Source organism: Sapajus apella, unplaced genomic scaffold, assembly GCF_009761245.1.
Source record: "Sapajus apella isolate SASKATOON/1434 unplaced genomic scaffold, GSC_monkey_1.0 scaffold17, whole genome shotgun sequence".
Taxonomy (NCBI): Eukaryota; Metazoa; Chordata; class Mammalia; order Primates; family Cebidae; genus Sapajus; species Sapajus apella.
In genome coordinates, this window is record NW_022436957.1 from 27,926,325 (window position 1) to 27,952,176 (window position 25,852).

Below are 25,852 nucleotides of genomic sequence, written 5' to 3' on the forward strand. Positions count from 1 at the left end.
CTTTTGTATATGGTGAGAGGTAGGAGTCCAGGTTCATTCTTCTGCATATGGGTAGCCAGCTATCCCAGCAGCATTTAATGAGTCATTTGTCCTTTCCCTGTTACTTTTTTTTTTTTTGCCAACTTGGTTAAAAATCAGTTGGTTGTAGCTGTGCAGTTTTATTTCTGAGTTCTTTATTCTATTTCACTGATCTATGTGTCTATATTTGTAATAGTATTATGCTGCTTGGGTTACTACAACTTTGTAGTATAGTTTGACGTGAGGCAATGTGATGCCTTCAACTTTGTTATTTTGGCTTAGGATTGCTTTGGCTATTCTGGCTCTTTTGGTTCTGTATGAATTTTAGAATTGTTACACAATATACCCATGTAACAAACCTGCATTTGTAACACCCAAATCTAAAGTAATTTTTAAAAGAAAGTAATTGAGAAACAGAGAAAGGGATATGGAGCTTTTTGCACCATTTTCTTGTTTACAAAATGGAAAATAAGATCATTTTCAGAGGACCTTCAGTTCTGATGTTACCTCACCCAGTGACTTACAGATCTGTCCTTTCTAATAACGATTCCCTCTGAACAGAGGTGTTCTTAAGGATAGTACAACTGCACTGCTGCCACACAAACTGACCATTCACAGGCTAGATTTAGTTCCACTTTGATGAAAATTCTCAATTCTCAGTTTGCACTATTTACTCCCTTGACCCTATTTTCACAAGGAGATCACTGATAAGATTCTGTAAGTCATGCTTCAATGTAGATAATAAGGTCAACAAACCCACAGAAACATCCTCTTAAAAAACTGGGAAGACAATGTTCCTTATTCATCTCAGTGAAATTAATCTGCTAGGTTCCTGTCTTGTTGCTCAATCAGCATGAGAATCTTTTGCCAAATGAGAAGTGGCCATATTCATTTGAAACCAATAATTTCATCAACTAGGTGTTTCTTAATTACTAAGATTTATCTTGCAGAACCTGGCTGGTGGGGTTACCAAAGGGAAAAATCCCAAGAATTTGGCTTTTTTTATGTTTTACTTTCTTATGTTCTTATAAGTTATTTTAGACACATAGAAAGTATACCAAATGTAATCATTACTTCTATACACATAACTCATCTTAAGGAATGACATATTACAAATATCATTTATGTGTCCTGTTCACATCCCAGCGAATTCTTGTCTTTCTTCACAGAGATAGCTCTTGTTCTGTATTCAGTTTATATTAATTCCCACACATCTTTCTGCCTTTGCTATATATTATATATAACTAAATAATGTATATTTTTACATATTTCAACCTTTGTGTAAATGGTATCACACTGCAGCATTTAAGGTGTTTCCAATTTGACTATATTTCTCAAGAAGCTTGATTTTTATACATCTCTTTCATGGTTTTAGGCAACCTTCCCTTTCCTTTTTAAAGGGGACAGCAGTAGAAAACAAATGGCAAATTTCCCCCTAGGCCTATGCCAAGTTTATAAAGAACCAGCACTCCCATTACTGGGTATACACCCAAAGGATTATAAATCATTCTATTATAAGATACACGCACATGTATGTTTACTGTGACACTGTTTACAATAGCAAAGACCTGGAAGCAACCCAAATGCCCATCAATGATAGACTGGATAAAGAAAATGTGGCACATATACACCATGGAATACGATGCAGACATAAAAAGGGATGAGTTCATGTCCTTTGCAGGGATATGGATGAAGCTGGAAACCATCATTCTCAGCAAACTAACACAACAGCAGAAAACCAAACACTGCATGTTCTCACTCATAAGTGGGTATTGAACAATGAGAACACATGGACACAGGGAGGGGAACAACATACACCAGGGCCTGTTGGAGTGTCAGGGGGAGAGGAGGGTTAGCAGGGGGTGAGAGAATTGGGGAGGGATAATATTAGGAGAAATATCTAATATAGATGACAGGGGGATGGATGCAGCAAACCACCATGACATATGTATACCTATGTAACAAACCTGTACGTTCTGCACATGTACCTTAGAACTTAAAGCATATATATATAATATAACTGATCTTTTAGCCAGTATAAGAAATTCTTCTGGACAGGTATGCTGGCTCATGCCTGTAATCCCAGCACTTTAGGAGGCCAAGGCGGGTGGATCATCTGAGGTCAGAAGTTTGAGACCAGCCTGACCAACATGGTGAAATCCTGTCTCTACTAAAAATACAAAAAAAAAACCCAGCTGAGCATGGTGTTGTATGGATGTAATCCCAGCTACTCTGGTGGCTGGGGCAGGAGAATTGCTTGAGCCTGCGAGGTGGAGGTTGCAGTGAGCTGATATTGTGCCACGGCACTACAGCCTGGGCGACAAGAGCTAGACTCTGCTAGGAAAAGAAGAAAGAGAGAAAGAAAGAAAGAAAGAAAGAGAGAAAGAGAGAAAGGGAAAGAGAGAGAGAGAGAGAAAGGAAAAGAAAAAGAGAAAGAAGGAGAGAGAAAGAAGGAAAGGAAAGAAGAAAAGCAGGAAAGAAGGAAAGCAGGCAGACAGGGAGGCGAGCGGGTAGGTGGGCAGGTGGGCAGGCGGGCAGGCGGGCAGGCGGGCAGGCGGGCAGGCAGGCAAGCAAGCAAGGAAGAAACTGTTCCTTTCAGTGTCTATTTGGTTTCCCTACAAGTTGGAATAATTCATCTCAATGCTAGTAGCTCCTCTCTGAAGGTACATGGGGCTGACGTAAGTATTGCTCACACTATGATGGTTATCTCATTTGATTAATTCTGTGTATTTTATCATAGGCCTAAATGATGGTTGTGTTGGTAGTTCTGATGGGACCTTATTTAGAATTTTGGTGGTACTGAAATACTTCTTTCACATGGACTATGGCTGTATAGACAGGTGATAAAATATTATTAAATTAATTTAATAACACGGTCTAGCAGGAAACAAGAGAAACAACAAGAATGCCTGGCTGCTTTGGTGGCCACCAATATAGATTGCATTATAGACAATGCATCATCTGGGACCCGCCCAAACCATTGGAAGGAGGTGAAATTTAAAAATGATTATAGAGAAGCCAGGGTTTTTTTTTTTTCCTCATAAAAACTCAAGTGTTAGATCCTTGTGGAAGGGTTTGATTTAATACAACAGGAATTTTGATAAACAGCATTCATGATATAAATACAATAAGCCAGACCATGGAAGACTAGATTCATTCTGATTTTAATGTTGGATTTATTTTTTTCAGCTTCACAATGTAAGAAAAACTGAATTGAACTTTAAATATCCTCAATTTTATAACATGGCTAGTTAAAAACCAAAATCCTAAAACTTTTACATCACATGAGGACTTTACGAAATCCATATTGCTATAGATTAGTAAAATCTATATTGTTTTTAAGGTGACTTCTGATTCTCCAATCGGAGCAATACTTCCAAACCCTTTGCTAATTTTGATCTTGAAAAGTGATTTCTAGTTTTCTCCATCACAAGAAAAACTAATACATTTAGACTTAGTCTTATTATTATTGACCACTAGATTAATTTTCACCACACTCAATACTTGATGCTTCCTGCCCCCTATAAAACGTTCTCACTGCACCTTTTGAATGCCATCAAGTAAGAGAGTACTATTACGCTTTATTTTCAATAGCTTTTATAGCTAAAGTAATAGCCCAACTGTGTTTTCAAATAAATCTATTAACTGAGAGATTGATGTAGATTCCTAGAGAAGTCAACATATTTTGAGTTGTTGATGGTAAGTTTTCTTTCTTCAATTATGCTTGGCATAAAAAGGCTCAATAGCCAATTTCTCTGTGACTGGTTCAAACATCAAACTCTAAGTTTGCAAAAATTTTGGCTACTGAAGCCTTCTGGTACTATGACATAAACATGAAGTCTTACTTTCGAATTAGATATAGGGCCAAGTATACAAATGTATTATCAGTTAGAAACAGCCTGGATTCTTTCCAGAAAAAAGATATAAAAATTGTTTTTTCTGTATTCAGAAAAAACAACCCTCAAACCCTGATGCCAAATTCTACTTAAAATTTCAGTTGTAGGAAAACATATTCACAGAAGGTTACATGATATGATTATTATGTATTGCATGCCTGTATCAAAATATCTCATGTAATTCATAACTATATACACCTACTATGCATCCATACAAAATTAAAAATTAATAAAATGGAGAACCTAAAAATCTGAAAACAATTACTAGAGTACTTTAGACTTCTGCTTCAACATTTTTTCCTCTCATCAAATTGCTTTTCCTGAATGGACCTTTAGCACTAAATTTTCCTTTTGCATGGAGCCATGTTGGTAGAAAAACAATGACAACATAAACATTTTTATCATTTATTATAAAAATATTAATCAGCTTGTTATCTTCTTTATGACCCTCCCATTTATTTTCTTCTGGCACTAAATTCTAGCAAAAAGCTAACAGACTGCTAGTAAAGTTAAAATTATTTTAATCAGGGACTCCATGTTTGAGTCCCCTTGAAAGCCATCTTTCTCTCTCCTGGATTTTCCCCTCTGGGATCCCCTTCCACACTCTCTCATGGAAGCCTGTCTTCCCCTCCTAAACTCCATCTCTCTCTATTCCCTTCCACTCAGTGTGGAAGCTGCTTTCCTCTCCTGGATTCCAGCTTTCTGGATTCTCTCGTTCAGTGTGAGAGTTAGCAGTTTCTCTCTCCTCCTCCTTTCTCTCTCTTTAAATAAATCACTTTCTATTAAAAAAATTTTTAATCATTATTTTAATAATTTGGACACTTTGAGTTTCATAAATATGTTTACTTCTTGGTTTTGTCTGTTAGGAAGCTTGGTTCCAGTTTGTGGCTTTGTGGTTTCCTGTCCATTCCACCATCCATGGGACATTGTGGATATATTTCTGTGCACATTTTAAAAATTATTTATCTACTATAATTTTCCTTTTCCTACTTTTCCAATTTATTTATGCTTGTCAAGTTGTGCCATATGTATCTCTTTAACTGGAATTTAATATATAGTAAATATAATCAAGATAATTTAAGATAAAATGGATAATTTTAATTATAGTCAATATACTTGAAATTATGCTTTGTCTGAATAAACTAAAGGTCAAACAATCATTTCATGAGTAATTGACATTTTATGTATTTGAATATTTGAAACTAGGTGTTCAAATATTTTCATATGAAAATAAATATAATGTTCTAGGCTCAATGGAACCGAGGGAAATTCAGCAGAAATAAATTAGAATGTCCAAAAATTTTAAATAATAAAAAAGAAATTGGCTCTAGTTATTCAAGTTTTCTGTAGTCACATCCCAAATACTTAGAATGATTAGCAACTACATTTTATGTATTGTATTTAAATGAATTTAATTTGGTTTTTAAAATTTTGCCATTTATCAGCAGATCTGCTATTTGAAACAGCAGATGACACTTATGACTTGGATCAAGCTCTCTACCTACTAAGAAACCATGAGTAATGAGAATGTACTCAATAGTCATGGGGTTTCACACATGAGAGTTTGAATTTTATGTTAAATTATTAGAATGATTTTCATAAATATGACTGATTTAAATCTGCAGGGCATATCTTTTTCTTATATGATTGTTATTTTTAAAGAAATGACCACCTTCCAAACAAATTGGTAAAAAAAAAAAAAGTTATATAATTTAGATGCAAATGAATATACTCTTTGACAAGTAAGAGATTTTAGAGTATGTCATTAACAGCTTAGTGTTTCAAAAGATCTAGAGAGAGTGATAAATTATCTTTGTTCTACAAAGAAAGAAAATAAATTCCAGTTTTCTAAGCATTTTTTCCTACTAGATCTCAAATGAGCTTTGCTTTTTGATTTTATGAAAAATACTTTCCAGGCAGATTCAATAAGCAGACAATTCTCCAGACTATTCAAGCTTTCTATACGACAAGGATAACCTACAAACCTTTTCTAAGTTCATTATCTTATCATATTTGAATGACTTCATGGCGAGGCTAATGCAAAAATACCTCAAGTGTGCTTGAATGATAAGAAAAAATAAGGCTAATGTGCGTTTTAACCTATATATATTATATCCTCCTTACTACAGTAATCTCATATCATATGTGATCCTGAATGGATAACTATAATTCAACACCTTATCTAACATTAAATTTATTCAGAAAGAGGAAAAATAATAATTTAATTAACTACTATATATTTGAAAATATTTTATGTAACAAAATACATTACTACTTGTTCTCTGAATCTACATAAAGACAATTTTCATTTTGAGTCTCATTCATATGATTGTAAGTTTTTACATAACATGCTGAAAATTTCCCAACTTTGAATAATCTGGATAGCCACACTGAATTAAAAATAAAGCAAGAATTTATTATAAATCTACTTAATTTGGTAACTTTAAAACATCAAGTCGGTGTAAATGGTCTAAGACACTGGCAAATTTTGAGGTAAAAACAAGTTATCAAAATCAGCTATTTTCTTTGTGCCAACATACTTACAAGTAATGGTAATGAGTAAATTGTAAAAAAATATTAAGCTATGAGTGTCTTGTATTAAATTCTAGGCAGCAATAAATGTCTGACTGGCCATCAGAGAAAGGGCAAGAATTTAACAGCTAAGGACTGCAGGAGTCCCTGTATCATTTGGCAATGGAAATGATAGCCCCTGCATAGACACCTTGAGATTCTTTCTGAAACGTGACTTTGGCAATATGCTGATCTTGCAAGTCCTGTCCAGCCCAACTGTCTTCAGTCTCTGTGTCCTTGCTCTCTTCATGGCTGTCAGATTCATCTGGACAGTACGGTCTTAGGCAAGTCAGTAGAACACAGGATCTGGACCAATTTTCAGACTAATGACCTATGTATTTTTTAAGATCTTATTCATAACTTTCTGAACTCTAAGGAAGCTTTGGAAAGACTCTTGCTAAAGCTTACCATTGGTTTTATCATGGTTCTGAAAAGCTCAGTTAAGCTACAGCTTAATTTTTAAGAAAGGGAAAATGAAACAAGATAATATTAATATATTTAATGCTACATGTTAATACTTCCTTACAAAATCATATTATGTGTTTTCACATATGTTCAAAATAACCTTCAGTGACATAGGTTTTACCTTTCCCCAGGCAACTTCAGAATCCAAATTACTAGGCATTCCTTCAACTGCTGATCTCTTTGTCAATTCCATATCTGTAGCCGCCAGCCATTCTGTCAAAACATTCATTTCCTTTCTCATCTTACGGGACAATTTCAAGCATTTCTCCAACTGTTGCTTTCTTTCTGTTACCTGAAAAGAATGATAATAAAATGCAATTTAGTTTACTATTTAATTCAAGTTTAGTTATAACCACTGATTTGGAAGTTTTATATTTCTGTTATTTAAAATAACTATTTTATTACGTGTTTTAAAATAGTATTTTATAAAAATCATATATTCTGAATATTATGAGTGAATAAAAATTGCCTAGGGCAGATGAGATCATTTGTCCAAAAGATAGTGTCCTGTATGTTGTCATGGTAGAAAAGAAAGCAGTAAGAATTTCTCTCTAATATAAGATAATTTTTGGCCAAAGTTTATGATAAATTAAGTTAAATTGAAGAAAAGACTAATGTCTCACTGAAAACTTCCTCATTTGTGAAAAATGTGGCAAGAAACTTTACAATCCTCTATATACAAATGAGGCTTGCTCATGTTGGTAAGGAATCAAAATGAAGACAGAATATTAATTCTCTCAAAAAGTAAAAGTATTTGTGTAATACCTAGGTTTATTAATTTTATCCTCATTACATCTTTAAAGTGTCTTACATCTGCTCAAAAATAATACAGTGAATAGGTCACTTCCTCCTTAAATAAAATTTTGCCATCCATTAAGAACAAAGAAAATGAATGCGAAGACAACATTCATTCCCATTAATAGAAAAACCCATGACTTGATCCCGTGCTCCTGTTCTTAGTGTTTGAAACCAAGACCCTCAAAAGCAAATTATCCATCTTCTTAATTAAGAAATGAACAAATTTATAATACAATGATTTATAATCCTTTGGGTATATACCCAGTAATGGGATTGCTGGGTCAAATGGTATTTCTATTTCTAGATCCTTGCACGTATGTTTATTGCAGCATTGTTCACAATAGCAAAGACTTGGAACCAACCCAAATGCCCATCAAGGATAGACTAGATAAAGAAAATGTGGAAGATATACACCATGAAATACTATACAGCCACAAAAAAGGATGAGTTCATGTCCTTTGCAGGGACATGGATGAAACTGAAAACCATCATTCTCAGCAAACTGACACAAGAAAAGAAAACCTAATACCACATGTTCTCACTCATAAGTGGGTGTTGAACAATGAGAACACACAGACACAGGGAGGAGAATGTCACACACTGGGGCCTGGGGGTTAGGGGGCTAGGGGAGGAATAGCTAGGGCTGGGGGGATTGGGGAGGGATAGCATTAGGAGATTTACCTAATGTAGATGATGGGGCAATGGATGGAGCAAACAACCACCATGGCATGTGTATACCTATGTAATATGCACGATCTGCACATGTACCCCTGAACGTAAAGTATAAGAAATTTAAAACAATAACAAAAATAAAAAAAGAAATGAACAGATTTGTATTTCTCTACCACCTTGTCAGATGTGCCTATATTTTGTTAAGATTTTCAGTTGGTTGGTTTAATAAAAAGCCCAGGATCTCTTCCTAAGTGCAGTCAAATGATCAACAAAAGCCAGATAAATTAAAGTTTTTTAAAGGCAAATTTTCTTGCCTCACACATCTTTAGATTACTCCCCTAAACCCCCGCAAAGCTCCTTGAACAAAGAAAAGTCTTGCTAAGTATGCTTTATATATTGAATAAAGGAATGAATGATGACCTACAAATCATTAACTGCAAGTTAGAAAATATAACTGGTAGAATTTACATAAAGAGTTTAAACTCTTACAAGTTTCTCCTGTTTTGTTATGTGTTTTCAATACATATATTTAAAAAAAATCTTTTCTGTCATGAAGACTGGGAATCTGAACAGTATATTTAAATATTAGACCCTGCAGAAACAGCATGATGGAATGTAAACATGTTAGGCTCTGCAATACCTACTGGACTCTCAACTTGAGTATTATTTTTGGCAGGACACCTCATTATTCTCTGTTAACACACCTATCAAATGAGATTATTATACTTATTAATAGAATACAGGAATATTCTGAGGGTAAAATCAGACAACAGTTTGAGAAAGCTAGACATATTTTAACACCTCAATCTATTCTTTATTCTCATTACTTCCCTTTAGGGATGGTTCAGTAAAAAACTGTGCTTAAATGTACAGAGAAAAAGCTTTATTTACATTTATTTTACTAACTTACAGACAAATAAAACATGGACAAGATTTGGTTTTTGTTGCTAAGAGATCTGAAAGATAGAGTCCAGATTAATTTCATCTGCAATGGAATTGGTTAAAACAATACCATCACCAAAACCACAAGTATATATTTGTGTATCACTCCTTAGGCATAATAGTTACCACTAACTGGTGTGTGTGTGTGTGTGTGTGTGTGTGTGTGTGTGTGTGCCCGCACGCACACGTGTGCATGTGCATACAACCAAAATAAGAATCCAGCTATAAGCAAGAAAAACACTAAAGATGAAAATATGTATAAAGTACCTAAAATGCTACAATCAAAATGAGTCTTCTGGAATCGTGATAACAATTCCAATTCCAAATAACAAATTTCATTAGTTTCTTTAGCATAGGTATGCATACATTTAGAAAACATTTAGTTGCTGAGGCTGCAAATTCATATTTTAAGAAAATTTCCCTTCTATTTTTTTTCCTAACTAAAAGCATCTGCTCTTTTGACTGCAAGAATTTTATTTGTGTTGTTGGGGTGGGTGGAGGTTGAGGGAAAATATACCTTATGATGTGTTTCTATGCATAGTTATTTTTTTCCTATGCACTATTGGTAGAGAAATGATTCCAGATTCAGTATTTCAAAGAAATTCTATTTTCCCAGGGCTAATACATTATTAATTTTTATTTATTTCACTTTGTTTATTTCCAGCTAAATACATTTTTTAAAAACTGGAGGCACTGCCACCTTAAGGAAAATTGAGTTTTGTACTGTGTGTGTTTGCGGGGAAGGGATACATTTAACAGGATGTCATCTGCAGTAAAATGTTTTAGTAGTCATTGTTTCATGAAGTTAAAAATGTATTTAGGGGATATTAGTATTGCTATTTATGTATATTTCCATAAAAATCAGATCATAGAGAAATAAAAAGAGGTTATAGGCATTATTACATCAATGGTGCTAGGTTTAACACCTCTTAAGAAATTAATTACATTTTCTCTCCTCATTCATCACTATTTAAGGATACAGTGAAAAGTTAAACCAAGAAGAAGAAAGCTCTCCTCAGGAATCGAACGAACCAGCACCTTGATCTTGCACTCCCAGATTCCAGAACTTGGAGAAATAAATTTGTGTTGTTTAAACCACCAAGCCTATTTTATTTTGTTATGGCAGCCAGAGCTGATTACTCCAAAAAGGTAACATACTGAATGGAGGCAGAGACAACCATGTTAATTTCCAAAGATCATAGAGAAGGGTTTCTTCTTATGTAAAAAGAATAATGTAATAAAATACCCTTTGTTGCCTTTGCTTTTATTAGACAAAGCCACTGTTGAAAATTTTTGAGAGCCAAAATCAGACAATATTTTTATTCTCAGCCAAAGAATACATGACTTAGAGCATTTTTGTAAGAAGACATTTATACATAATTCCTTAATCATAAATGTTTCTAAATCAATATTTACTTCAAAAATAAACTTTTGGTCTATGTTTGTGCTGTATTCTATAATACTATTAAATACAATTTCTTCATACTTCTTTTATTTTCCTTTAGGGATATTACTATATACCAAATAGAACAAACACAAGCTCTCAAATATGAATATTCTAGAATAAATAGGGTTTTACATCATTATGATAATCATTCATTTCTGAATAATAACGCAGGGCACTATTATTTGTCTAATGTCACTTTTATTGTTTTAAATTCTAATTGATTTAGTGTTATTTTATGTTAAATTTACTCTTGCAAGGATTTTGTTAAAATTCCTATGACAGCTGGGCGTGGTGGCTCATGCCTGTAATTCCAGAACTTTGGGAGGCTGAGGTGGATGGATCACAAGGTCAGGAGATCAAGGTCATCCTGGCCAAAATGGTGAAAATACAAAAATATTAGCCAGGCATGACGGCACGCACCAGTAGTCCCAGCTACTTGGGAGGCTGAGACAGGGGAATTGCTTGAACCCAGAAGGCAGAGGTTGCAGTGACCTGAGATCATGCCACTGCACCCTAGCCTAGCAACAAGGCAACACTCTGTCTCAAAAAAAAAAAAAAAAAATCCCAAGACAAATACAAGGTACACATACACACACACACACAAAAACTGTATTATTTTAAAAAGAAAACTGAGAAACTCCTCTCTACCAAAATATATATTTTCTTAATTAAAAAAATACTCATCAATACATTATTTTAGTATAAAGTCACACAGGTCAAATTATAAAATGAAAATTTATTATTTAAAACTTTAATATAAATTTATATTATTTTAAATTTAAAATTATAAAGAGAATATGTCTCCAAAACTGAAGAAGCTGTAGCATTAGGATTAATATTAGAGATTATTCAATCTCTAATTGATTTGAGACTAGAGATTATGCAGTCCTTCAAAATTGATGTTAAATATGAAATAATTGGCATCTGCGAAAACTAATAAGCACTGGAATGAGATATCTAGTGCAGCTACAACTTTTCTCTCTGTGGTGATCTTTAAAGCAATGATAAATTCCTCTAGAGGATATAAAGGTATTTCATTCCAAAGGTACCTTGGTAGACTGACCAAACAAGCAGTTGAAATATATTTATTTCAAGATTATAATAATGCTTTCCTATCAATTGTGTATCAGTGTTCCTTATTGTGTAACAAATTAAGAGAATCTTTTGTCATAGGATGTCAACAAACTTGTTCAAAACATTCCACATATAGAGGGTTTTTAAAATATAAAAACAAGACTGTCAACTAATAAAAATGGTTATTTCTAGATTTCAATTTAAATCTAAAATTTACTTTCTATGATAAGGAATTTACAACTAATATCTTCAAGATATAAGCTTCAATCTACTTTCAGGGTGACATACTAGAAATCTGCCTCTCTTTAGCTATTTCTCAAATATGGACATTTATATTTAAGTTCAGATGAAGTGACAATTTTATCAGTGATGTTGCTCTATTCACTAAAGTTGAGAGCCTGAGCTGTAAAAATATAACTTTTTATCCTCCATGAAATACAGTTCTTTCAGTCAGACTGAAATTAAAATGTTGGAAGTCCATTTTTAGAAAGGAAAAGGTATCCCATATTCATGGACTGGAATAAATAATATTGTTAAAATGTCTGTACTACTCAAAGCTATTTACACACTCAATGCAATCCCTATTAAAATTCCAGTGACATTTTTGGCAGAAGTGGAAGAAATAATCCTAAATTTCATTTTGAACCACAAAAGACCCAGAAGGGCCAAAGCAATCTGAAGCCAAAAGAAAAAAGCTGGAGGTATCACAATTACCTGATTCAAAAATATTCTATAATGCTCTAGTAATTAAAAGAGCAGGACAGTGGTATAAAAACAGATATATAGGCCAAAGGAACAAAATAGCCCAAAAATAAATCCACACACTTATGATCAATTTATCAACAAAGGTTCCAAGAATACAGAATGAGAAAAGGACATTCTCTTCAAAAATGGTTCTGAGAATTGGTTGACCAAATGCAGGAGAATGAAATTGGACACTTACCTCGCACTATATAAAAAATCAATTCCAAATGGACCAAACACTTAAAACCTGAACCTATAAAATGATTTGAAGAAAACAGGAAAAAGCTTTGTGACATTGTTCTAAGCAAACTTTTTTTTTCGATCTGACTCCCAAAGCACAGGCAACAAGAGCAAAACTAGATGAATGTGATTGCATCAAACTAAAATCCTTCTGCTCAGCATAGGAAACAATCGACAAAGTGAAGAGATTACATACTATCATAATTTTAAACCATGAAAACTCTAAATCTATATAGAATATGTAAGTTGAGGGAAGTGAGAAAACTATCCTAGACATCCCACAGTTTTAGAAAGAGGAGATGGAGAGACGTAGGTATCTTTAATGAAAAGTAAGATGGAGTTGGTCATGAGACTCTGATCAGGGCAATGATACAAAAATAATTATAGAGTCATAGGTCTTAATTGGCTATCCATGGTATCTTATTAGTCAAGTGTGGTGGATTTTGCAAGTCTTGGCCATATTGGGAAATAATTACTGTGTAATGTGCCAACTTTTTTTATATCTGATGTGGAATATGTTAACTACATTAGACCTAACTGTACATAGATACAGTATTTTATAATATTTACTAGTCTTCAATTCATCACAAGTAAATTTATCTAATGAAAATAAGAAACGTTTAGAACAAAGAAACCCTTTTAGAACTATCTGATGGACCAGTAAAAGCTTCCTTGAGTGTTACATATTTTTCAATCTAAATGAGCAGAACCTCATTAATTATTGTTTCTTAATAAACATTGCACATAGAAATATGTGTATATGTTTGTATGGGTGTGTGTGTGCATGTGTAGAGAGAGAGAAAGAGAGACAGAGGTGTTAAGAATTTCTGAGACTCTAATCATACATAATTTACTGCCCCTTGCTTTACAATTTATAAGGAAAGTGGAAAGAAGTATTTGTGGTCTCAGCATGTACACACCTTTGCTCCCAGTTCATTATAATGCAATTTCAAAGCTGTTACTCTTTCATCAAGTTCTTTGGGATTTTCCGTCTGCTTTTTCTGCACAATCTGACGTCCAGTCTTTATCACCATTTCCACTTCAGACTTCACTTCACTCAGACTCTTATACAAGTTCTAAGTTTAAACATAAAACAAAACACAATAATAAGCAGTAGAGTTAGATTACTTCATAATATTATTAACAGAAAGAAATAGAGATCTCTTTAATTGATATTTTATGTTTACAATTTTAATAAAGTAGCATTTTGCAGCAGTGGCCAATATCTGGCTTTTGCATTTTCTGTTGATTTAATATATTTTTAATTGTCTACACACATGCAGATATGTGTAATCTGCAGCTATTATTACACTAAGGGTTAATCATATATATATATGTGTCATGTGATATATATATATTTTATATAAAATATATATATTTAGTTAGTTCTTCAATCCAAGATTATAAATGTCAATTCTGAATGTTGCGTGATTTCTATTTTAAATGTTGATGTTATATAATTCTAACCATATATTTGGATAAATTAATTCACTCATTCATCAGGTATTTACTGAATGGTTACTATGTACTAGATAGTATTTGAATCACTGGGAAGTCAGTGGTGGCCAAAACACACACATTCACTGTTGTTATCACGGTACTTACATATTAGCAGGGTAAAACATCTAAATGACTAGATCATAATTTTAATATATATTGTATTATATATAAGAAATTGAGGTCATTTTCAACATTAATTACACAAATTTATTTTCTTAATAGTGCTGACGAAAAACATAGACATAAAATTATTTAAAATTTACATATACATCACAGCTATAAAGCACACATATACTGTCTCACAAAAATAGATTGCTATATAAAAGCATTATAAGACAAGTGTCATAACTTTGGAAGACAGCTATGTTCACAATTATACCACCAACACCACTCAAACAGCATTTGATGTCTTAATTTTGCTTTGAGGTTATTTTCGTAGAAATGCATGTGTTTGTATGTATGTGTCCATGTATACAAATATATACCCGTTGTGTATATATGTATACATGTATATAGTAGTTTACATTATGTATCTCTGCTTTAATTTGCTTACTAGTAAATCTGAACAATGAGTACCTATTTTAGTATTACCAAAAACTAAACTTGCTAGTAGGTAATTGTTTTTATGGAATTTGAACAAAAATTGGGTTTAATTTCTCTTTTCAGTTTAAAGTAATATCTAAAACAAAACAGTTTGTAAAGGCTGAGCAATTATCTGATTCATTAATGTTACATGCATATTTCCATAATACTCCTCCCTTTGATGACTGTTATTTTCATTCCTTTATTACCAATAATTGTGACTTCTGTCTAAGCTTTCCAGATGATTTTTTACTTCATTTTACTTTTGTCTTAGAAGATACAAAAATATCTGTGTATTTGGAAACATTGAAATTAATTATTATGTTGGAAATCAAATATGTTAGTTTGGAATCAGAGATTTTTCTAAATTATTTATTTTCTGAACTTTAAAAAAATCTAAATGCTTTATTTTTATGATGAAACTTCACTCAAGGTACTGTTAGTCATTAATATCATTTTATTCAATAGGCAAATAAAATATTTATAAACAAAGAGGAGAAATATTATTCATCTTTGTGTTCATGTCAGTAAGACTTTTATAAATAGACAAACATTTCTTGGAGACAAGACTATGATTATGGTATATACCACAAAATACTTAAATATTAAAAAACTAAACATTGTAAGGATATTCTTATGAAAGAACTGTTTGAATCGGTCCTGACATTTAAACTAGAATGAGAAACCAATTGAGCAAGTGCCTTAAGCAGCATTCCTTTGTATTGACGCAGGGCACAGTCACAGCTTGACACAGGTGAGATTGTTTTCAGCTCATATTTACTGATAGACACGTTTTATGCAGTAACATTAGAGACCTGTTTCTAGAAAAGACAAAGAGCTCTTACTTTGCAAATACTAGTCATGAATCATGTAATTGGGTCATTTATACTTTTTTTTTTTTTTTTTTTTTTTTTTTTGCAAAATTTAAGATGTGATATGTTCCCATATATTCCTCTCCTTCCTCATCTAATATCATTTCTATTTAAAAGTTTCTTTTTGTGGGCAAGAATAATTAAACTAATTATACCACAAAATGCAGCTTGAATTGTGAAACTATGTTATTGAATAAGAATACCTCATATTTTTCACAACAAAATACATGTATTTATTTTCAGATATTTGTTAAAAAGAAAAAATTTTCTCATTCATAATATGACTGCAATATATCTGAAGGAATCTGTTTTTCATCAATATTATGGAATAGATGTAGAAACAATATTTAAAATGCCAAGTGCTAAATAGACTAGTTTTCCCTTTAACGTTAATAGCATTCTGTGTTTTCATTTTATGTGACTTTCTACTCTAATAGTCGCTAGTACATGTAAAGTTATAATAACACTTATGTTACTCTAGTACGTAGATACAATTGTACCTCAGCTTTATGTTTTCAGAGGAATCATCTTACTTGGTGACTTTCCAATAATAGCAACATAGGACACCGCTCAATAATATAAAGTTTAAATCAGATTTATGCTACGGGCCTTTTGTACTTTTCGATGTCTTTGAATTCTGTGTCGTCTTGTGGCATTTCAGTGTATATCCACTACTGGTGTTTAAAGGAAAGTATTAAGGTTTGGATGAAGAGTACCTGAATAGAAAACTTGCTTTGTCACTCACCAGTTGTTTGTCTTTAAATTATCTTAGGCAATCTGTAGCCTTAAGAAATAAAGGTGACTTCTGTAGGTCATTTATCTTACTTGGCATTCATTTTTTCTGGAGTTGTTAGGATTATTGCAACTAACGTTGTTGTTACTATTTTTGGATTAATATACTTCCTTTCTAGATTTCCGTTTAAAAATATATTCGAAGAATCATAAAAATTAAACACAAGCAACATCCTTTTATATTCTGCACAGTTCGTAGCAGAGTTATAGATTCAAAAAGACACAGAGTGGGCATTAAGTGGCTCAATACATGTGTCCATTTTTGTTCTCAATTTTAAAATTATATAGTATAATTATTATGGTTATCTGAAAACAATTTTCTCTTACAAAAGAGCATCATCTGATACTTCTTAATAAGGTAAGTGAAGGGGTACCTGCATATTTGCCACCAAAAATACATACCACACAATGATTTAACTGTGACTGTACTACTTCCTGTTCCACACTCTTTGTTTCCAATGCAGGCAAGTGCATCTTCACTTCATCTAAAATCATCTTACTTTCTTGCAGACGCTGCTCAAAATTGGCTGGTTTCTGGAATAATCGAAACTTCATGGAGACATCTTGTAATTTTTTCTGTAAGGATAATGTAAAAAGTCACTGATTTGAGTTTGTCTTTCAAACAATAACTGGTCATATTTGTATTAATAGATTTGCCTTTATTTCTGAAAACATACAGAAATAAAAATAAAAACAAAATAAAGCAATATTTTTTCATTTATCCAACACAAGGAAACTTAATTTGGAAGGAGAATTCAGTATTTTTTTTTCTTAATGCGGTACTAAATAAATGGTAATTTATTAACCTATTTTATGTTTAATATGTAGAAAGCAAAAAGCTCATTGTTTAGAGATCAAATTGTAGTTTTCAAATAATGCCCTCAAATCCAGTTTTTCCAATAATTAAGCTGTCTAATATAGACTGGAGTATGTTATAATGGCCAACAAAATCATGTTTCTTAGCTTCTGAAATAAAATATACCTGTGCAACATCAATCTGGGACAGGACTCTTTGGGCAGGCTCCTTCCCCTGGTTATGCTTCTTCATTTCTTCTAAACTGATCTCATGACTTGTCAAATCAGATTGGATTTTCTGTTGGGAAGATCACATTATTAGTCAGCATGCTCTGCAAGTTTTTACAAAGACCAACTAACTTTCCAAGAAGATGAAATTCAGGAACTCTCCTAAACCATCGCTACCATGTGGCTTCCTTTAAAATGACTCATAAATTGGCCAAGAGTGGTGGCTTATGCCTTTAATCATAGCACTTCGGGAGGCCGAGGTATGGATCACCTAAATAAAATGATCATAAATATTTGTTATTTATCATAAATTATCAAAAGTGAAATGATTTATTTCTTCCCTATGGGATTATTACAAAAAAAAATCAATAATCATTTTGAGTCAATAACAACTATTTCAGATATCAGTGAAAAATAGGCAATATCTATTTACATCTTATATGTAGAATTTATATGTTTTATCTTTGAAGTTACACTCAAATCTTTGGTAACTCAAAGTTACCAAAGACAAGATGTCAACCTGTAAGTTTCAGCTAACTGTGACAGAGATGAGATATACTGAGAAAAATGCATGTGGAAAATACTCCTTAATCACATTTTTAAAATTTTATTTTATTTTTTTGTAGAGACAGGGCCTTGCTATGTGACCCAGACTGGACTCAAAGTCCTGGCTTCAAGCAGTCCTCCTGTCTCTGCCTCCCATAGTGCTGTGATTACAAGCATGAGCCACCATGCCTGGACTTAGTGTTGTTTTCTCAGTCATTATGTGCCATATTTCAGTTAAATTCCAGGGAAGCTATGAATCTAAGAAAGGGAAGTTAAATGCCCCAAACTGGTATTGCTACTTGCCTGATAGATATTTGATGGCTTCCTGCAGACATTGATTTTGAATTTTAGATAACTATAAAACATATCAATATTGATATATTCAATAAAAGCATTTTTGATCAAGTTTTATTGAAAAGTATATTCTGCATTTAACATGTGAATTTTTGAGCCAGTTACAGGCATGGATTTCTGCAGCATGTGGGTACCAAAACAATACATTCGTTTATTTATTTCTGTCAAATCTATAAAAAATCAGCTAGTGGTCAAATCATTCTAATTTAAAATTCAGTCATTGTTAGATTATTATAATTTAGAGAAAAAAGTGATTAAATTATACCACAGTGCCATAACATTATCATGCAGATCAATTTGTATAATAGACAGTAGTATAAGTGAATTTACACCAGTTGGAGTCAATTCTGACACCTATCATTAGAAAATAACATCAGTATTGCTTAGCAGTTTACAGAGAGAACTATAGTCCTGAACTGAGTAATGAGAATTATACCAAGAAAATGGACTAGAAGGTTAAGGAGTTCCTTATGCAAGGTTATAAATTCACAGATATACCTTACTGTTATTCCTTAGAATATTAATTCTAACAATTAGAGAGGCAAATTAATTATGAATTACCTAGTTAGAATTCTGCCTTAAAATAAATGAGAGCAAATGCTCTTATAAACATATCTTATTTTATTACCATATACATGATCTTCATTGGTAGAATAACTACCTTTGGTGAGAAATACTGATACGTTTCTCTTCTTCGGGAACCATGGAATCTGTGGTAGGGAACCATCTAAGTGCATGACGTTTATAGAGCCAGAAACATCACAGAATCTATAAAATTTGATAGAAGTATGCAGGGTGGAGTGATGCTTGTATGGAGGAGTTAATAGATGTCACAAGAGAGTTGACGTTAAAGTAGAAATTCTCATTTCTTCAGTAGTCAACTACATTGGTTTTGGTCAAAAAGATCAGATGCAACAGTATATGTAAAAATACTGTTTATGGTGTTTGCACAAATATTTAGTCATAAGTTATCAGTGATATAACAACATATCATTTCCTAATATGCACAAAACCCTTGGTATCTACTGAGGATGAGAGGAGAGAATCAAGGTAGAGTCTAACTCAAAGTGATGGAAGTTGAAAAGTTTTGTGGAGATTATGAAAGGAAACTGATGAAAAGAAAAATAAGAATATACTCAAAGAATGTGGAGGGCCCAAATTATACATCTGTAATAGTATATGTGTACATGCATTTAAAAGTTTTTCTATCCCCTCAGCCTCTAAGGTTTGTAGAGGAAAAAATGAATCATATACATAGTCGTTTAACCTTTTCTACCAGAGGAGTCAAAAAAGAGCAAAAAGGAGAGGAGAAGAGAGGAGAGAAGAGGGGAGGGGAGGGGATGAAAAGAAAAGAAAGGAAAGGAAAAAGGAAAGAAAAGCAAAGGGGAAAGGAAAGGAAAAAGGGGAAAAAAAGGAAAGGAAAGGAAAGAAAAACCATCATCACTATCCTGACCACAGCAGACATTTCTGTGAGCTTATGTACTGACACATTATATAATTAATTCCATATCCTAATCATATTAACATAAGTATTTATCATCATCATTTACAAATGAAGGTAGAAATGTCAACAAACCCAAGGTAACATAACTAGGAAGTAGCAAACTTGCTGCCCTTTAAACAATTATACTGCCTCTTTAATTATGATTTTAAAATAAAAGTATCCCCCAAATGGACATTTGTGGGAGAAAACAGAAATTTAATCTTATTTGTATGTTGACAGCCTTTAGTTAATTCAATTCAATAAATTGTTCATATTCTAGTATTCAATTACACATAGTGAGAACAAAATTGTTATCCCTATACTTACAGAAGCTTTATTTTGAGTGGTGGAATGTAGATAGATAAGTAAATTACAAAGCAGAAATGTATGTAATATAACAGAAAAACTCATGCTTTGTGATCAGAAAGATAAATATTAATATCTGCTCTATAATCTGTTGATTTTTAGGAAATTGACATAATTTAACGAGCATATGGCTGAGAAGGGATTTTGGAGGGTCAGAGAATAAGAATATAGGACCTCATTTTAGGCTGTAGGAAACAAGCTAGCAAAGATTAGGCTTGGGGCATGCAGAGTATATGTGCTTAGTTTAATGGAAGGAAAGGCAGAATGTGAGTAACAATTACTACCTAGATGAGGAATTAATATGAAGCTATAGAACCTTAAGTTTCAATGACTCTCACTTGCGAGAGACCCTTCTATAACCCAGCATTGAATTTTTTATTTGTATTTTTTTTTTCAAAGACTGCCTCTTGAAATTCTAGAAGCTTGGCATTACAGAGCAAAGCAAAGACAGCATAAGTAATCACTGCAGCACAGGCCTTTCCGATGAGTTTCACATTTTCCCAAATGAGCCATATTTTTGTCATAAGTCATAAATAATAGGAACAACAATAACTAATAAACACATAATCAAACATTTGACTTTTATCTGTTGGCACGGGATATGAAGAACCAAGAAGCCTGTGAGAGCAACGTTGGGCAATTTGGAGCTCAGTGCAAAGCATTCCATGGAATATGAAATCTACAGAGTTATATTAAATAGTTAGAAAAACTGTTGAGTTTCTGTGTTTTTAGAAAGGTAGCCACCACTAAAATTATTAACATGGAAAAAATCATCATTGAACATCAAGTATGTGAGAATTTTATCATAATTTATAGGCATTTCTAGAGAAATTCTGGTGTTTGTAGTACTGTTCCAATATGATTAGAGATAAAAATTCTTTTTTTAAAATAATGCTGATATAAACAAATGTCTTTTCAAGTCCTCACTTTCAATTCTTTTTTTTAATTATTATTAATAGGAAACATTTTTTGAGCTTATGGAGATATCATGTTAAGTGGGGCATATAAATACCATTTCTTTGATTCTTTTTCTACCCAAAATTCTTTTAAAATTTATTTATTATACTTTAAGTTCTGGGGTACATGTGCAGAACAGATAAAAATTTCTTTATACATTGAGATTATGCATTAAAAAGAGCCCATGGTTAAACATATATTAAAAATTAAAGATAAACGTGTCTATACTACAGGACTTCTCAGAATATTTATTAATATACATTGCACATATCCAAGAATGACACAATCCTTTGCTGATGTTATCCTTTTGCTTTTTTTGTGCCAGAGTGTATAATACAAGTAGATGTGGAAAAAGGCTATCCAATATATGTAACATATTCATTAATAATAATTCAATTCATTATGAAAATTATAAAATAAAATGTATTTATATTTCCAATTGATTCTACTATGGGTAAGCTGTAAAACATGCATGGTACTTATACTTTGCCAGGAGCTTTTCACATTAATTCCACAAGTTTTACATTTAAATTATAGTTAATTTTTAGTCTGTACTTAGTATACATTTTACCATTTACTTTACCTAACCTCCTCAGAATTTTATTCTGGAACCACATAAGTAAAATATGCTTATCACTTTAGTGCAGGCTTATTGTGAAATAGATAACTTGTACAAATAACTGAGTACTATTGAAACTTCTGGGGAGAACAGACAATCTCGTATGTAAAAATCACTCATAAAAAAGACAATGTAATCATTTTCTTTTTTGACATTTTGATAATATAATAAAAGGAAAAAATGTAGAAGGCAACTAGAATATTTAGCAAATTATATAATCATACCATTATAATAAAAAAGGCACTTTGGGCTTATCTTATCATTCCATTATATATTAAAAAAAAGACATTTTAGCATACAGGAATTATGGTCACAAATAACACTATATATTCAAAGTAGAAAAATAAAACAAGTGAAATCAAGTTAACCATTTTTCCAGTGAAGATGGTAAAGGGCAAAATTAACTGAGCAGAGAGCAGGGCTTTTTTAAAATCATGCTTTACCTCATCAAACCATTCTCATCTATCAAATTAATGACAGAAAATGGCAAGCAAAATTATACTGTAGTTGTCTAAAGTATTTAACAAAATAAAATGATATCAAATAATTATTGGCACTTTTGTGGTGTCAAAGAAAGGAAAAATTTAGAAAAAAATAAAATATTTTAGAAAAAATATTAAAATATGTCATGTTGAGACTATTGATTATTAATAGAGGAATGTACCACTGTTAGATTAGTAATTTCGAAACAGGTAGTAATCTTGAAATTGTTATTTCAAGAAAGGGAAATGACCACATATCACACATACTTAAAAAGTAAAGAAGTAAAATATACCAAAAGGTTTTGGATGATATATACTTTCCAAACATAGGAACATGCAAAAACATGTAATTATTTTCATAGAAAAAAATAATGTTGAAACGTTTCAAGTCATACTTTATAACAATTCAACAAGTAAAAAAGAAGAAATTCACAGTTTTCACTACTCTTTTTCATAAAACACCCATCAGTTGAGTAAGTTAGAAAAATATTATCTATAAATTAAATTTTGTCAGCTAAGGAAGTTTTTACTTTTATCAGAAATATGCAACAGGCCAAAGAAAACATTCTATTTCAGTGTCTCCCACACATTGTTTCTTGACATGAGTTTTGTGGTATATCAACATATTTCTGGAGGAAAAAGTATCTGTGGCTTCTTATCAAATTTAGGTTAAACTTTTAATTTTTAAAATAAAAAAAAAGTGGGCCAAAACTCTCCAGCAGAGAAGTAAAGGATGTAAATTTTTCTGTGTAAACTTGACAATAGAATCTTTTAAAAATGAAAAGTGGACATTGTATATAATTAATATTACTTGTAATATACCTGAGAAATGTTATTCTTAGTTATAATAATGACAATGATAATAGAAGAGTCCATTAAAATGTATTTTCTAAAAATGACATTCTTCATAGAAAAGGAAAAAAAAAATTTTTTAATTTATATGAAACCACAAAAGACCCAGAAAGCAAAGATATCCTAAGCAAAAAGAATGAAACTGGAGGAATCACATTATCTGACTTAAAATTATACTACAGAGCTATAGTAACCAAAACAGTATGGTACTGGCATAAACACAGACATATAGAGCAATGAAACAGAATAGAAAACCCAGAGCTAAATCCATACATCTACAATGACCTAATTTTTGACAACGTCTCAAGAACTCACATTGGGAAAGAGGTCCTTAAATAAATTGTGTTGGGAAAATTGGATATCGAAATGCAGAAGAACAAAACTAGACCTCTATCCTGAACCATATACAGAAAGCTAATAAAAATGGATTAAAGACTTCAGTCTAAGACCTAAAATTATGAAACTACCATAAGAAAACATGGGAGAAAGGCTCCACAATATTGGTCTGGGCAAAAAAGTCTTGAACCATATCCTGCAAGCAAAACTGGATGAAGGGGATCATATCAAATTAAAAAGTTTCTTCACAGGAAAGGATAAAACCCACAAACTGAAGAGACAATCCACAGAATTGGAGAAAATATTTCCAAACTACCTATCTGACAAGGGATCAATAACCAGAATATATAAAGAGCTCAAACAACTCTATAGAAAAAAAACTAATAATCTGATTTAAACAGAGAAAAATATCTGAATAGACATTTTTCTGAAAGACGATAAATGACAAATAGGTATATGAAAAGGTGCTCAATATTATTGATAAGAGAAATGTAAATCAAAACCACAATGAGATACAATCTTAATCCAGCTCGAATGGATTTATTTATAAAACAAGCAGTAACAAATGTTGGTGAGGATGTGGAGAAAAGAGAACACTGCTGGTGGGAATGTAAACTAGTACAACCACTGTGGAAAACAGTTTGGAGATTCCTCAAAAAACTAAAAACACAGCTACCATACAATCCAGCAATTCCACTGCTGGGTACATACTAAAACAAAGGAAATCAGTATATTGAAGAACTATCTGCACTCCCATGTTTTATTGCAACACTATTCACAAAAGGCAGGATTTGGAAGCAACCTAAATGTCCATTAACAAATGGATGGATAAAGAAAACAGGGTACATATACACAATGGAGTACTATTCAGCCATAAAAAATAATGAGATCCTTTCATTTGCAAAAACATGGATAGAATTGTAGGTTATTAAGTGAAATAAGCCAGGCACAGAAAGACAAACATCCCATGGTCTCAGTTATTTGTGGGAGTTAAAAATCAAAATAATTGAACTTTGGAGATAGTAGAAGGATGCTTACTAGAGGCTGGGAAGGGTAGTCAGGGATTGGAGGTTGGAGAATGGTTAATGGGAACAAACATGAGAAATAATGAGTAAGGCCTAGTATTTCCCACAACAGGATGGCTATGATAAAAAAGTAATTTAATTGTAGATTTTTAAATAACTAAAAGATTACAACTGAATTGTTTATACCACAAAGGATAGATGCTTGAGGTGACAGACACCCCATTTACCCTGATGTGATTACTATGTATTGCATGCCTGTATCAAAATATTTCATGTAACCTTTATACACCTATTATGTGCCCACAAAAATAAAAAATAGAAATAATATATTTTCAAGTAATTATGATTACTTTTCAAAAGAGATAAATGAGTAAACCAAACTCTAGGGAACATTTTGGAATGTTGCATAGAAATAATTGGGAGACTGTAGTTGTTGTAGGTTACTTTTCACTTGATAAAGGGCTAATTATTGGAGAAAGTAGATCTGAGTTAAAATATTGGCTTCAGTAAAAATGCTTTTGCATTAAAATTCATTAAATGTAATAGAATGGGAACAATTGAAACATTATGATATTAGTATGTACGATCTTGTGGACACCAGTAGGTCATCAGTAAATATCTACCATTTAAGTTCATTCCAGGTGATTTAACAACACTCATCACATTTTACCCTTTACTGTGCATCAAAATAATGGAGTGAAAAAGTTGATGGTAACTTTAAATTATCTTTTAAAATAAATAATATTAGCTGATATATTCTCTATTAAACAGGTTTTTAAAAACAAATTTGCGGTACAACTTACATACCAGAAAATTTTCATTTTAAACATATAATTCAATAATCTTTAACTTATAGAGTCATGTACACATCACCACAATCCAACTTTAAGACATTTTTTAACCCCTAAACCTTTGTGTCCATTTGCAGTCACATCCTGTTCTCAACTCATGCCTCAACCATTAATCTAGTGTTTTCAAATATTCCATTAAACACATGACTTTTATACCTCATTAGGCTGTTGTAATGATCAAATAATGTGAATGCTTTGAAAATATTAGACATTCACATGGTACGGCCCTTGAAAAGTGTGTAATACATAGGGTAAAATATGTACTTTCCATAAGTCTTTCCTTTTCATGTGAAGAGTTCCATTTTGTGCTATTAAAAATATTTTGGAAAGGTTTTCAGAGTTTCA

General features: G+C 32.2%; 1 protein-coding gene across 11 annotated transcripts in view; it reads right to left on the reverse strand.

The window, feature by feature from the left end:
* Positions 1-25,852, reverse strand: part of DMD (dystrophin) — a 2,282,798-nt gene that overhangs the window by 1,306,363 nt on the left and 950,583 nt on the right. For all 11 annotated transcript variants that reach the window (XM_032285804.1, XM_032285805.1, XM_032285797.1 and 8 more), the window contains 4 exons: positions 17,596-17,706; positions 17,016-17,189; positions 13,788-13,943; positions 7,072-7,242 (listed from right to left, as the gene is read on the reverse strand). In XM_032285804.1, the coding sequence (XP_032141695.1) occupies positions 7,072-7,242; positions 13,788-13,943; positions 17,016-17,189; positions 17,596-17,706 (612 nt within the window). The remainder of the gene's footprint in view (positions 1-7,071; positions 7,243-13,787; positions 13,944-17,015; positions 17,190-17,595; positions 17,707-25,852) is intronic.